Source organism: Acartia tonsa, chromosome 10 (genome assembly GCF_053477335.1).
Source record: "Acartia tonsa isolate MP-2025a chromosome 10, ASM5347733v1, whole genome shotgun sequence".
NCBI lineage: Eukaryota > Metazoa > Arthropoda > Copepoda > Calanoida > Acartiidae > Acartia > Acartia tonsa.
The window spans coordinates 30,596,125-30,611,456 of record NC_137269.1 but is presented as its reverse complement, the minus strand read 5'-3'; the positions used below and the strand labels follow the sequence as shown (position 1 = coordinate 30,611,456).

The 15,332-nt window shown below is 30.0% G+C and overlaps 1 protein-coding gene across 2 annotated transcripts in view; it reads right to left on the bottom strand.

Annotated features, from left to right (window-relative positions):
• unk (RING finger protein unk) overlaps positions 1-15,332 on the bottom strand; it is a 139,248-nt gene that overhangs the window by 34,629 nt on the left and 89,287 nt on the right. For both annotated transcript variants that reach the window (XM_080174271.1, XM_080174272.1), the window contains 2 exons: positions 10,895-10,990; positions 884-964 (listed from right to left, as the gene is read on the bottom strand). In XM_080174271.1, coding sequence (XP_080030397.1) covers positions 884-964; positions 10,895-10,990 — 177 coding nt within the window. The remainder of the gene's footprint in view (positions 1-883; positions 965-10,894; positions 10,991-15,332) is intronic.

Sequence of the window (15,332 nt, the reverse complement as noted above, 5' to 3'; positions counted from 1 at the left end):
AATAAAAATTGCCTCATACATTTTTCTCGCATATCCTACATTATATTTCTTCATATTTACTTCATTTTTTTCTTATTGACACTTTTTTCTTATCTGTTAATATACTAGTATTAATACCAACATAAAGTAAATATTTAAATAAGATAAGATATTAAAAGCGTAAGGATATTATTAGAAATCACGTTGTAGACAAAATGATGTTGTTATCGAGTAATGAAAAACTGGACATTTGAATGAAGGAAAGGTTAAGTGAAAAGCTGTTGAAGCAGTTGAAATGTATTGGAAGGGACAGAAGGGCTAGAAAAGTAGCTTAAAACCATCCCAAGACTTTTAGAAAAAAGTGATAATAGCCTAAAACTAACACGAACCATGTAAAGTTGGCTTAAGATATAAATACCTAATCGGTTCAGTAGTAATTGAGATCGTAAATTGTAGACGAAAAACTCTTACAATAGGAAAACAAAACTAGGAAAAAACTTTGAATGGCAGTTGCTATATTCTGGTAAAGGATGGCAAAAAAGTACTACAGGCAATTGCTACATAAGGTGGTTCGCCTGCTGTAATCTTTATGTTTGTGGGACTTCCCCCTCAAAAGGGAGGGGACATTGGGCTGTTTGTTTATTACAATAGTTCCCAAAGTTTTATAATAAAGTTTTCTTATTCGTTGGAATAACAACTTTGTGGACTTTTATTGAATTTTAATTGGTTGGTTCATTAAGTTGAATGTCCAAATGTTTCAACAATTAATTGTAATTACAGAAAGGGTAATTTTGTTTATTGTCATTTGGGATGTGCCTTAATTTATCGGCCATTGTCTAATCCCTTTAGATCCCAGGAATAAAAGCTAGTAGAATAGGGAAGGTAAAGATTTACTAAAACTTACTTGATATCATAAACTGGTGGTCTGAGATCAGTTGTGCCGTGGGCGAAGGCACAGTGTGGCCCGTTCTTTACACAATAGCCCCTGAAAAAAATATAAAACAATTATAAAGTTGCTCCGCTACTTGGTCTATTTTAACAAGGATGACAACATTTATGATAGCGCCTCTACATTGAAAAAGTGAAAAAATACAATTATTAAAGTTTGGTTATTTTTTAATTAATGTTGTAATAATAAACATACAATTAAACATCGTTTTAAAAATTAAACTTGTATTTTAAAATCTGGATAAAATAAATCGTTTTAACACTGATGTTATTTCTTTAATTCAGACAACAACAAAAAAAACCTCCGTTTCTATTTAATGATTAAGTATCTTAGAATAAAAAATATATCTGTATACATCTCTAAACTGAAAATTAATGATAAATCAAAAAGAAGTTTTTAAAGATAAAATCTTTTTTAGTCAAAAAAAATGCATTAAGACGATGAAATTTCGAGATTTATTCATGAGTTTTTTAATATTATTTTTTTCATTGCATCGTATTACAGAATACTGACATCTTTCCGCGGATAATAAAGTTGAAATTATAAGATTAATTCCACGAAGGCCCGGGCTAACAAAACTGTTGCTTAGTTTATGCTTTTTATTTTACTACTTTAAACCGGTTCTAATTCATCGGATATTAATCAGCTTTGAAGCCATAACGAAAAATAATTTTCCATCCAAAACTAGTAAAGCTACATTTAAAATATAAATCTCAATTAAATACCTACTAGGTTTTTTGTTTCTTCCTATTTTTTAACTAAAATACATTTTGGCCCAGATTACAACTTATAGATTGAAAATTTCAAAAATCCTTGTCTTAAAGAACTTTTTTTTATTTTTTTTTTCATCGCTGTTGGAGAAAAAATACTTAATCTTCGCTTTCTCTCAGAAAAACTCATTAAAATTCAATGAAAACATTTTTTGTACATATATGCGTAGCCGCTCTATAAGTGTATTTTAATTTTTAGACAGAATGAAAAATAACATAATTTTGCAGGTAGGTAGGCAGTTTATTACAATAGTTTTAAAATAATATTTTCTTATTCGTTGGCTTAGTTACTTTAGAAACTACATTGAATTTTGATAGGCTGGTTCATTTAGTTGAGTTTCCAACCATTTCAACCAATAATTGTAATACACAGAAGGGCAATATTGTATATCTTCATTGGGGTTGTGAATAAATCTGTCTGTCATTGTCTTAACTTTTTAGATCCCTGGTTTTATGAGATATTTATTTATATAAAAATTGATTATTTGTCTGTGTTTAACAATGCAACCATAAATAAAATTCGTTTATATCTTTATCCAAATATTTCATTTTGACTTTTTGTTAACGTTTTACCCCTTGTATATTTTTGATCAACCAAAAAAATTATTAGTTTTGTAGTAGGTAATCAATAACTGTATTTAGGCTACGCTAAAATGGAATTTTTATCCTGTTATCTTAGGTAAAATGGGAATTAATGAGATGGAGAAAAAAGGGCGTTTTGGATGGGGAGGGGGGGGAAAACCGATGACTTTGGCTTTTTTTATAACAAAAGTTAGTGTTAAATTCAAAGACTATAAAATTTCTTTTGAAATTAGAAATTTAAAAGACTAGGGGGTTTATATTTATCAAGGCCCGTGTAACTAAAGTTACTAAATTAGCGTTAGAAACCTAGAACTAATAATCTAAATCTCACAAAATTGTTTTATAATGGCTTTAATTTTACGCGCAAAGCCCTAAATATTCTACCTTTTATATATACCCCTGATAAAATAGTTAACCCAGTAGGCTATTTTGGTAAACATTAATTCTACTTTTATTTTAGATACCTAATGATTTTTTAAAACAAATTTTTCTAGAAGTAAATCTAAGAGCTGAAATTTTTTTGTTTTTGAGTTCTAGAATAACGTAGTTTGCACAGATAGGACAATGTAGACCATTTTTGAAAGAGAAGCATTATATGTTTATTTGATATAAGTCTAAACCTTGGGGATGTATTTTTATAACCAATGCCATTGGGACAACCCACTAGTTTGAAAATATAGCAATAAAACTTTATCTCTTTTTTTGACACATAATAAAAATATAAATTTTTAACAATAAGAGTTAATAAACTTTTATCTCTCTATCCTAGATGTTTTTTTTTATCTACTATAATTGTACACTTTGAAAATAAATGAAGAAGTTGAAAATGGCTTAAAACCAACCAAAGACGCATTAAAAGCTTCCCAAAAAGTATTACTTTATGAAATTTGTACAATTATTAAAATTAACAGTACAAATTTAACAGGAATAAGCTAAAGCCAACAAGCAAAATAAATTTTAAATAATATTTGAGGGGCAGATAAAAATGTCGTCAAATCTACTATGTATTGCCCCCTAACGACAGCTGAAAATCTCGTATAAGTTTCGTAACAGTACGAATAGTGTAGCATACATTTGTCAATATGAGTTAGGATCCTTTATAAATATTGACTCTTATATATTTGGGTTAACCTACAATAACACAAAAATACATTTCAGCTTTAAATTACTGTTACTATCGGGTTGAAATGTATCATTTTCATAGTCTTAGACAACTAACACTTTGATCGCACAACCTTAGTCTTGAAGTCCTTAAAGGTAATTCTTCTGTTTAATCGCCAAGGCACCTCCCCTCCTACCTAATTGTTATAAATAAAGCTAGCAAATTTATATTTTTGCTAATATGTTGTATTATCTGTTTCAAAGAAACGTCTCCTCTCGACATTATTTGTTTTAGGTAAAAAGCTTACTTATATATGTATGTACATAACTTATACAGGGAAAAAAACATATTTAAAAAGATTAGCGTAGACATAAATTGCAGTTGGTTTTAGGCTATTTTTCCTAACTGTACCCAATTTAATTTGCTTAACAATTTTGGGTACTTCTATTAAATTTTGATTTATGAGTCCATTAAGTTGAGTGTCCAAATATTTCAACCAATAGTTGTAATCTACAGAAGTGGTAATTTTGTGTATAATCATTGGGGATGTACATCAATTTATCGGCCATTGTCTTATCCTTTTAGATCCCTGAATTATATTAGTACTCTAATTTAAACATGTGAGACATTTATTTTACACAATTTTTCGATTAATTTACTTATTCCTTGTCCTCAATTAAGCAGAACTTGATTTTAGGCGGGAATCAAAAAGATAAACATTTTTTACAAACTTTAATATGTCAATCATTGTGTAATTACAAGTTTTTAAAAATGTCTCGATTCTAATCTATTTTAAAATTAATTGTTTTTTTTCATTGCATTTAAAAAAAAATTCTACTCTAGCTTGTAGAAGCAAACCTTCATGTCTATATCTTAAACCAAAATTAAGCTAAGACTGTTTGTTCGAAATCAGAATTTATTCTTCAGCAATATATAAGGATAATAATAGAATTGTACTTTTATTTTTAAACCTCAAAGGTAAAAGGAATAGTTAACTGTACAATTAATTAAGATCTTGTCAACGATCTTCAGTACACGGTTTTATGCAGGTTTTAGGCTATTTAGATGAAGAAAGTCATTTCCCCTAAAAGATTTAGCCCAAGGAAAAATATACCACCTCCCATATTAATTTACCTGCTATTGACATATCCATATGTCCCTGAAAAGCCCAATAAAACGTGCACAGACAAAATTCCATTAAAACATTAATTGCCCAGACGAAAGGTGAAGGTAATCACAAGTTGAAAAATTGACGGATTTATAATAATGCCTGCATTTTAAATTACATATTGGGATTTAATTTTAATGTGGAAAGAGCAGATTTTATCTATTTAGCTATACTTGTAGATTATTACAATATTTAAAATTTTTTTAACCGATTTTTATACAGTTCTGCATATGATCATAAAAGTAAAAAATATATCAAAATAAAGTACAAATTTTTTATAGACTAGAAGCTAATTCATCCATAACACTAGAAAAAGAGAGGAAGGGGGGAAAGAGGATTATAATTAATGGTTGAAAAGTATTAACATTGCCTCTTTCAACCAACTAAATTTTTAAGCCAACGTATGAGCGAGCTTGCTTTTATAATTTTATTTAACAATATAATTTTCAGTCCAATGTCCCCTCCCTCCCTCCGTGACTGTAGGTAGACAATATAAAGAAGAAAGAATAGGAAAAGTGTCATCAAAACGATCAAAATGAAGTTTTTTATTGGGTCTATAAAAACAGGAAAACTGAAAATGTATTGACGACAATTTTTCTGTCTTTTCTTCTCTTGCATGTAGTTGGGATTACTTATGAGGAAAAAATGGCTTTAAACCATCCATTTGGGCTATGTAACCCTTCCCTGCAATGTAAATAGATTTAGTTCTTTAGAACAATTTTTTCAGTTTGACGGTAAAGATCACTAAAAACCAAGTAACCAATTGTATTTTAGTTAAATGTAATAAAAAAAACATTAAGAAGGGAAATACTTTTTACAGTGTAGGGAAGTGTGTCATTTCACCTTAATTATTTCAAATTCGTGTTTTACAAATTAAACCATACATTTAACTTTATTTAGTATTATTTTACAAACATTCTCATTTGGTTTTTAGAAATTAGACTTTATTAACGGAAGTAAATTTGTTCAGAGTACAGGCTCTTTGATGGCACAAACTTTGTCTGGAAATCTGGTAATGATTAGCCCTTGTTTATAAGCAAAGACCTTTCTCTTAATTTAAGTATAGAGTAACATTTTTATCAAAAATATAAAAAGTATATTTAACAAAATACTTTAGTGAAAAACTATACTTCTATTAATTTTCTCTCTGAGAGTGGAGCTCAGGAAGGGAGGAGACATTGGACTGTTCATTACACTAGTCCCTAAAGTTTTATAATATCGTTTTCTTATTTATTGGTTTAACAACTTAGGAGACTTTCTGTTAAATTTTAATTGGTTGGGTTATTCAGGTGAGTGTCCAAACATTTCAACCACTATTTGTAATCTACCAAAGGGATAATTTTGTGCATCATCATTGGGGATCATCAATTTATCGATCATCCCTTATCCCTTTAGATCCCTGGTAAAACTAATGTAGTAGAAAATAACATTTATAGTATAATATTAATAACCAATTCTTTTTATCAGAATTGAGCTACTAGAGGGCCGTTCCCACAAAATATAAGTCTAGATTTCTAATACCTAAAATATACCTAAAATAAAGACCTTGAAATGTAAGTTATTATAGAATTTACTAGCGGCTTCGCTTTGCCCCAAGAGGTTTGATCAAATCAATTTTTCGTATTTTAGATTTAAAAGAAAATTTTTTTTTTAATTTTCTTTGGGGGGGGGGATTTTTTTTTTGACCCCACTATTTTAATTTAAGTTAAAAATTTTTTTTTTTTTTTGGGGGGGGGATGTCCCACCCCCCAGGAAACTAGTTATCAACCTTCCCGGGATCTATGAGAAGCTACCCTGTAAAGGAGAACCCGATCGGTTCAGCGGTTAGCGAGATCCTTCTCTATAAACAAACAGACAGATTGACAGACAAACATCGTTCTACTTTGTATTATAGATATACAATGAAAAAAATGAAACGTTGATCTAGTATATTTTGAAAGATATATAAAATGAGTCAGGGCCTTATTCTTGGCTTTAATGGTCTTTACTTTTCATAGATTAATATTTTTTACAGATTGGAAGCTACTTCAAAATTTTCATGCATTAAACTATTATCCTGATGTAAAAGAAACAGGATCGGTGTCTGTATAGTGTACCGAAGGATCTCGCTATCCGCTGAACCGATATGGTCCTCCTTTACAGTGAAGATACTCATAGATCATACGAAGGTTTTCAACTTTTTTAGGGAGGGCAACTTAACTCCCCCCTCCCCTCTTTAAGTGAATTCACCCCTGGAAAAATATATAGATCTATTTTTAAAATTTTTTTTTCTTAATACCAAATTGCAAAGTGGAGGTTCGCCTTCAACCTCGTCCATCAAGTGCCTCTAGGGACGCAGTCGTTAGTGAGGTATTTAAATAGCATAATTTTTATTGAATATAGAACATTGAAGTGTTATTGAGTAAATATAACAAAAAAAAACTATTTTTCAATCGCCAATCTAAATATAAATTGATCCATGTCAGCAACAGGTTTTAGTGTAAAAGGGTTTAGATTTTTTAAAAGATAAAAACATTTCAGGCCTTTATATGGATAGACAGATAGATGGGCTGTTTAATCATCTTTTCCGCATAAATTTCAACAAAATAATGGAAAATAAAAACAATTCTGAAAAGTATATCATTAGATCATTAAATCGACAATTAAATACCAAAGTATTAATTTGTGAATTACACTGGTACCCAAAGTTTTACACACAAATTCTCTCATTCCCTGGCAAATTGGGGGACTATTAAATATATTTTATGGGTTGATATAAACTAAATATATAAATAAGTGTTTCAATTTTTCCATCAATAATTATAATCTATGCGAATAATAATTTTGCTATTCATATTTGGAGGTGTAAATCAATGTAAAGTGAAGGTTGGCGATTCTGAAAAATAGCATTCTAGATTTTGTGGGAAAGGGATGGGACACCAGTTGGGGTATTCAACCAAAAATAATGACCATTTTCAAATCTCATTTTTGGTAACCAAAAAGACAAGTATTTTGAAAAACAAGCGCAACACCATCCATAGCTTCATTTCGACTGTTTGTGAACCGGTTCTGAACCGTGAAGAATAATAATTTATTTCATATCGACAAATAGATATATTTTTAGAAAATATAAAATAAAAAATAAAAAATTACCAATCATCAAAAGTAATTTTTTAATTTAATTTATTATGCTTTTTCAAAATAGTGCCGATAAGCTAAATTGTATTTTTCGTTACTACTAAACGAATAAAAAATGGGTTGATTAATTTACAAGAAAAATATGTTTATAAGTAGCGCAGAAATATTAAGATTACTATCCTTTTAATGAGAAAAGAATGTAGTTAAAGGCTAAGATATTGTCAGATTAAATGAATAAATATTTTCATGTAATTGGCTTTTTATATACTTTTCGTGATATAGATTATTTATATTAAGTAATTTCTGAATAATTTTTTTAAATCCGCCAATAAAATAATAATTAAGTTTATTTGTTTTACAAATTGTTTATGATGGAATAACGGAGACGTACAGACTTACCTCACTCCCAAATATAGAGAAGCTGCGCTACCAAAAAGGATAGAATAAAGTCCTAATTAAAGGTGTTTTATATATGGCCGTAAGTGCTTAATTAAAATTAAATCCTTAAATGTTTTTTATTGCTCCTACCAAACAATGTTTTTTTAATGATTATTTTATTTTTATAACACTTTCTACCGTTTTATTTTACATTGTTTTTTTAGAATGGGGGCTGCTACTCTACATATATGAAAAGTATGTTCGCCCGACTGTCTGCATACTCATCTGTTATGCAGGGATCCTAAGGGATAAGACAATAGATGATATCCCCAATTATGAAAACAAAATACTCCTCCAATTGAAAAAATTGAACGCTAGTTCGAAACTAACCAATCAAAATTCAATAAAAGGTTTAAAACTTTAGGTACCAGTGTAATTTACAGTCTAATGACCCCTCTTTTCCTATAATATGTTATGTAAAGCGCGTGATATTATGGGGGAGGGAGGGGAGATAAGTGATAGAAGTTTGGCATTTAATATAAAAAAATTGGTAATCAAACTCTGCATGTTTAATATTAAAATTCGGAGATCTTCATACAAATATTTCAAAAGCTTTTAGAAAATATCATGGCCTAAAAGTAGGCTTAGACGTCTCAATAAATACAAAAAGAAGTCATTAAAACTTTCTTTAAATTTTGGGGGGCGCGAAGCGTTCACAAAATACTGCAGACTAAAAGTCTAAGTGTCTGAAATTAAACCAACTCATTATAAATGCATATGTATTATGTATGTTAGGTTGGGTTTCATAAGGGTCATAAGAGTCCCGCGGAGATATAACTCATCAGGGTCACATCTTACAACTTGCTTTATTCTAATAATAAAAACTATTGGTTTAATTTTTTGCTGCTTAATATTAACACTTAACTAAGGGTGAAACACAGTTAAGCTTAAATAAAAACTTAAATGGTCAAAAAAAACGAGGGACATTTTTTTAGATTTTTAAATAAGGACTAATAGAGCCATTTTAAGGAATAATGCCCATTTTTTGTTCTTATAGAAATTACCGTAAAAGGTATTTTAGAAGATAGATTGTTCTTTTTTCAACCTTTAGAAGATTTTGGGGACATGACTAAAATTAGCCTTAAATGGGCAAAAATGTGAACTCTTCATTTTGAGGAAAATTCTTATTCCTTGGTTACTGGGAAAGTCATAGACATATAAATGAATGCATGGTGTTCAAACAAGACTGCATAAAAAACCTGTATTATAAAATAACATAAAACGACACCAAAATTATTAGGAATTTAATCTTATTATGTTATCAATATTAACATAGCTACTACTTAACTTATCTTTGACTGTCATAAAAACATAATTATAATTATTTGGTGATAAAACTACACTGTGATACTTGCATAAGCATATATTTGCTATTCTGAAAACTTTGTGCAAATGATGGAACACCCTGAATGTCACTATGATACATTTATTTTCTTTCTCTGTGTCTAAAAGAGAATAGGTAACTAATAGATTTATTACAATAGATAGTCAATCAAACACAATTATCCGTCCAACTCATTTCTGGCCATCATAGATTAATGGTACAATCCCATAATATAAGATATCAAAAGACATTTAACTTTTCATAGAATGCATAAAATGAAAAAAAACTGTCCTCTGTGATAAACTGTGTATCTATTGCTCCAATATATTGGATATCTAGACGTTCTATATGTATTAAGTAAATAATATTCAGGGCTGCTCAATAAATATAAAAAGACAATTCTGTCCACAAGAAGAGGGATCTTAAGGGATAAGACAATGGACATGAAAATTGATGATTAACAAAATTACCCCTTTTGTTAGACAACCGTAGATAAAGAGTAGCCGCGCTTCAAAAAAAGAATCAACCCTGCAGTCTAGAAGGTAGATAGCCAGAAAACATCAATTTATAATAAAAAAGTATACATTTGATTGATATTTTTTCTGCGTCTGGAATAAAGGGTTGGGTTATTAGATGTTTACAGTTTTAATTATCATTATTGGGACAAAATGTAATATTTATCTGCAAAATTACTATTAAAATATTCATCTTATATTGAAATAAATATTAGGCTACCTGTCTTTGTATCTATAGTAATAATAATAAAATATTTATGAAGATTAATTTTGAAAGCAATCATGTTATCTGATTTTACTTTATTATCAAAGATAATCTGATATCATACAAGTTTTCTGTCAGTTTAAAAGATAACATTCACATTTAGGAGTTAAGCTTTTATATATTTTTAAGTAATACTTTTCTGTATAGGGTCTGTCCATAAAAAACTGATCTTTCACTTGGGCATGTTAAAATTGTCCTATTGATTTGATACTTTGTATGATATGATGAGTCTTTATGTTCGTTATTTTGTCCTAATAAGATTGAAACCTGTGTTGTTAAAAGGCCCAGTCTAACAAAAATGTTATTGATTTTATGACTATCTTTTAATATTCGCGGAAAATTGTCTATAATACAATGTTATACATGATTTTATACTATGACTGAGAACTGGTTCTAATCAAGCGGATATTTATCGGTTTCTCAGCCGTACTATAATAGTTATTTCTTTCATAGTATTATAAACGGCTTTCCGCGGACATAGAATGTACAAGTATAAGATTAAAACCAATTTTTTAGCCACGAGGTGCCGAAGGCACGGGCTAAAAAACTGGTTTTAATCTTATGATTGTACATTTTTATATTCGTAGAAAGCTGGATATAATACGATGCTAGACATAGTATTTTCGTATGGATGAGAACCGGTTCCTATCCACCGGATTCGAATGAATACGAGAAATAATCTTACCTATTATCCGTATCATGAACACACATTCCTGTCTTATAATATCTCAAGTGGTATCTCCTCTCTGTGTCTCCAGCTGTACGATGCAATAAACTACACCTGAAAAACAAGAAAACTATATTAAATAACATCCAAGAAATACAATTTAAAACAGTACATTACATTAAACAATTGCAGAGATAGTTTTTTAAGTTTTTAAAACAAGGGCAATAAAAAGAAAACTACATCAAATAACGCCCAAGAAATTGCGTTTTTGTACTTTAAAACAAGGACAATTTAATCATTGGCAATTAACTAAACTTTAAAACGGTAAATTACTTCAAATACCATCCAAGATATAGTTAAGAGAAAAATACGATTCGCATTAAGTTAAACTGACACTTACAGAATGCTACGCAACCTAATATTTGAAATTGAACCCATTACGTATAAGGAAAAAATAAGTATTATTTTGTAAAATACAGTGCAGTTTAAATAACAAAATTGTACCGTACCAAATTTTTAACATTTGAAAATAAAAGTAATATATGTCCGATTTTTTAAGTATGTACAAATATATATTCCATTTAATTTCTTTATTTGCTAGCTGCTCAATCGATTCAGTGGTTAGCAAGATCTTAGACAAAAAATTTTACTACTTTAAATCAGAGAATATTAGGTAGAAAAATGATTTATGTTTTATTTACCTACCCCTACTTTTTACCAGCCCAATATGGGTGACTGATAGATTAAAAGTTAAGATTGGTTGGGTCATTAAAATGATAGAGAAAGAAATAATTAAAGCAGACTAGATCCAATTATGTATATATAAAACTTGTGTCAAGGACTTAAGGACAAAGGTTCAGGAAATAAAGGCATACATTCACGTTCAATTGTTCGCTGGCCTAAAATCTTTGTTGGCTTTGATAAAATCCTTATTGGATTATACAATGTCCAAATTTTTACACCAATGATTTTAAACTAAAGAAAGGAAAATTTTGTTTAATTTGGGGTCTAGGCCTTTTTCTGTCTGTAGCAAAGTAACTCGCTAACCGCTGAACCACTATTGTTCTCCTTTACAATGAAGCTCTTTATAGGGCCTGAGATGGTTTTAGGCTATTTATTTTTTTATAAATGCCAGGATATGGTTTTTGGCTTTTTTCTGCCCTTCAATATCACAACGAATATAGAGCCAATAGATGGTAGGGGCGCAGTCGCTAGAAAAATATAATTTTCTAACTTTTAGAAAATAAATATTGAAACTAATTAAATGACAAATAGATAAGAAAACTAATAAATTTCTTTTCACCCTTTTTTAGAAAACAAACTTTTTTAATTATCTTTAATTTTTAAGTATATTAAAATTTAATTTTTTAAATGGCGTAAATAATGTATAAATAATCCCGTAAGTCTGTCAATCACATTCTTAAAAGTGAGTTTAGTAAAAATACCTTTTTCATTCATAGATTTTAAATATAAGTTTAGCTTTTTTGGTTTGATAATTAATGAAGACACAATCATACTTTGCTTTTCTTCCCTCAAATGGTAAATATTCTGTCCATGACTAAAGAATCCTTTACAGTTAGGAACCCCATCGATCCAGTGGTTAACGAGATCTTTTGAGACAGATGGGCATACATAGACATCCTGTCTCTTTTATATTATAATCAAACTTGTTAAATTAAAGTTTAAAAGTTTTTAATACAAATTATCTAGTTAACAATCTAATAACGCCCTTTACCAAAACTTATTTTTATTAATTTCTACCTTTTAAGTTAATGGATAAGTATTTAGAAAAACAAATAATTATCGCCTCTAAACCACTTAATAATCGGTGGATTAGAAACGGTTCTCAGCCAAACTGAAAAATTATGTCTTGCATTGAATTCTACGAATATAAAAATGTACAATTTTAAGAATATAACCAGTTTTAATCTTATAATTGTAAATTTTATATCCACGAAAAGCTGTTTTTGATCCGATGCGAGAAATAACTATTCTATAATTATGGTGTGAATGATCGTACGTCTTGCACTCCATCAAAGATAAAGCTAAGTCTCGGCATCCGCAAGGCCAGTGAGTAAGGCTTGAATTCAGCTGCTGATCGCAGCTGAAAAATTTAGACATTTATTAACAAGCAGCCTTCAAAATATGCATTTTTTTATCATTTTAAGTCTCTGGTTCTATTTATAACTAACTAGCGGCTTCGCCCCTAGCCTCTAGGGGCTTTGCCCCAAGAGGTGATAAAAAAAAATTATGGCGAAAATCGTAAAGGACCATGGAAAGCTCCTTCAAAAAAAAAAAAAAAATGTGGGGGGGGGATTATTTGGTTTTTGGGGGGGTTGGGGGTGTCCCACCCCCCAAGAAAATAGGTTAAAACCACCACAGGACCAATAGGTAGATACCCTGAAGAGTAGAATCCGATCGGTTCAGTGGTTACCGAGATCTTAAGGGACAGACAGACAGACGGACAGACAGACATCGTTCTACTTTGTATTATAGATAACAAAAGCAATCTAGACAATGGCTAGACAATTTAAAATTAAAATGCTTTGTTTCAAAAATAATCATATTACTTAAACTCTGTCTACAAACTTAATTTCATAAAATATTATCAAAAATGGCAACAAATAAATTACTATTTACTTCAACCCGCGACTGTATCGTAATTGTTCAACTTTGGGGGGAGGGGGGGGGTAATGGGTTCGAATCCCGACAAACACATTGTCGAAATTATACCTACTACTGCTATGTCAGAGGCGTGAAAACAATAGGTATAGGATTAGATAATGGAGAATGCCTTGGATCCATATATAAATATTGTAAATCATTAGAACATAAAGACTAAGGTCGTGTGATGAAAAAACGTTGTTATTTACTAAGCTACTTGTGGCCATAATTGTCCCTGGTTTTTTATTCCTGAGAATAATCTTCACTGAGAAAAAAAACTTAGGTCAATTAAAAGTTTTGTATTAAGTTTGTGGTGTGCACTAGATTCCGCATGTATGAGTTAATTAATGCGTCGTATTATAGATAGCTTTCTGTGGATATTAAAATGAAAAAAAAAACAATTTGTAAGCTCTGAGGGACTGAAGGCCCCATGCAAATAAAACTGACATTAAATCTATACTACTATGACTGAAAACCGGTTCTAATCCAGCAGGAGATATTAATCGGCTTCAAAGCCATACTGTAAAACATATTTACTTTGGGCTTTCATATTTTCAACACAACAAACTATTTTCCTATACTAAACATGAGAGAGATGTTTTTATTTTATGACTGAGGTTAAGCACAAAGTGAAGACATTTTGTGCTGTTGTGCGATTCTGAGTATTAAATATTTTTGCGGGATTGATTGCCCCCAAAGTTTGTACAAACACAAAACTTTACCAAAATCTTGCCAACTAAATGTTTTAGCATTACAAACAAACTCGAATCTCCAGGGATCTAAAGGGATAAGACGATAGCCGATAAATTTATGTAATCTCTAATGATGGTATACAAAATTACCCCTTCAGCAGATTAAAGTTATTGGGTGAACACTCAATGATCCTTCCAATCAAAAATCACAAGAGTCTTTAAAGTTTTTAAGCCAACGAAAAAGAAAACGTTATCATAACACTTTAGGGACTTGTGTAATAAACAGTCCATTGTCTCTTCTCTGTAAATATCATACATTCTTGCTAAATTAGGATGTTGTTTCTTTGTATGTACAGGTTACTTAAAAGATCAGAAAAAATTTGAAAGCAGCCTTTCCTTATTACTCTGTTTAAATAGAAGGGATAAGGCACTTAAAATTAATACACCATTAGCCACCCGAAAATTAAATGCTACACCATTCTGTTAGACTTAGAGGGGAAGGAAAAATTAACTTCCATTTTCCAATCCTTGACCAAAATTAGAATTAATGATGAAAACAAATTAAAACTCTTCAGTCTCAACATGTAGCAATGAACATTATAATCTATAGGAGGATAAACAATCATCTATCCTTGTGTTTGTTTGTCTGTCTGTTTGTCAATCTGTTTGTTTGTTTATCAGTCTATCTATAAAATCTATAGATTAAAAGTATTTTAAAAGAGTTTAAAGAATGGAAAAATAGTTTCCAACCGATTGATTTTAAAATGGGTAAAGATCCGACAAAACAATTTAAAAATCCTATGTTTTAGAAATCTTAATAATTTTACATATTTTTTAAACGTTGTGTCTCTATCCTTTGAGGGCTTTTCAATTTTAACAAATTTCTAAGATTGATACACCCTCCAGAAAATAGCCTAAAACCACCAGAATGCCATTAAGTTAAACATGAAGAGCAGCGCCAGGTCAGTCCTGCATTTTCCAAGATCTTAAACATCAGACAGTATACAGACAGACACTTTTTTGTAATTTAGATGAAAAAAAGTGAGAGATTCCTTTTTATGCCAAAAATCCTTATAAAGTATGGGTGGGGGTGGGGAGGG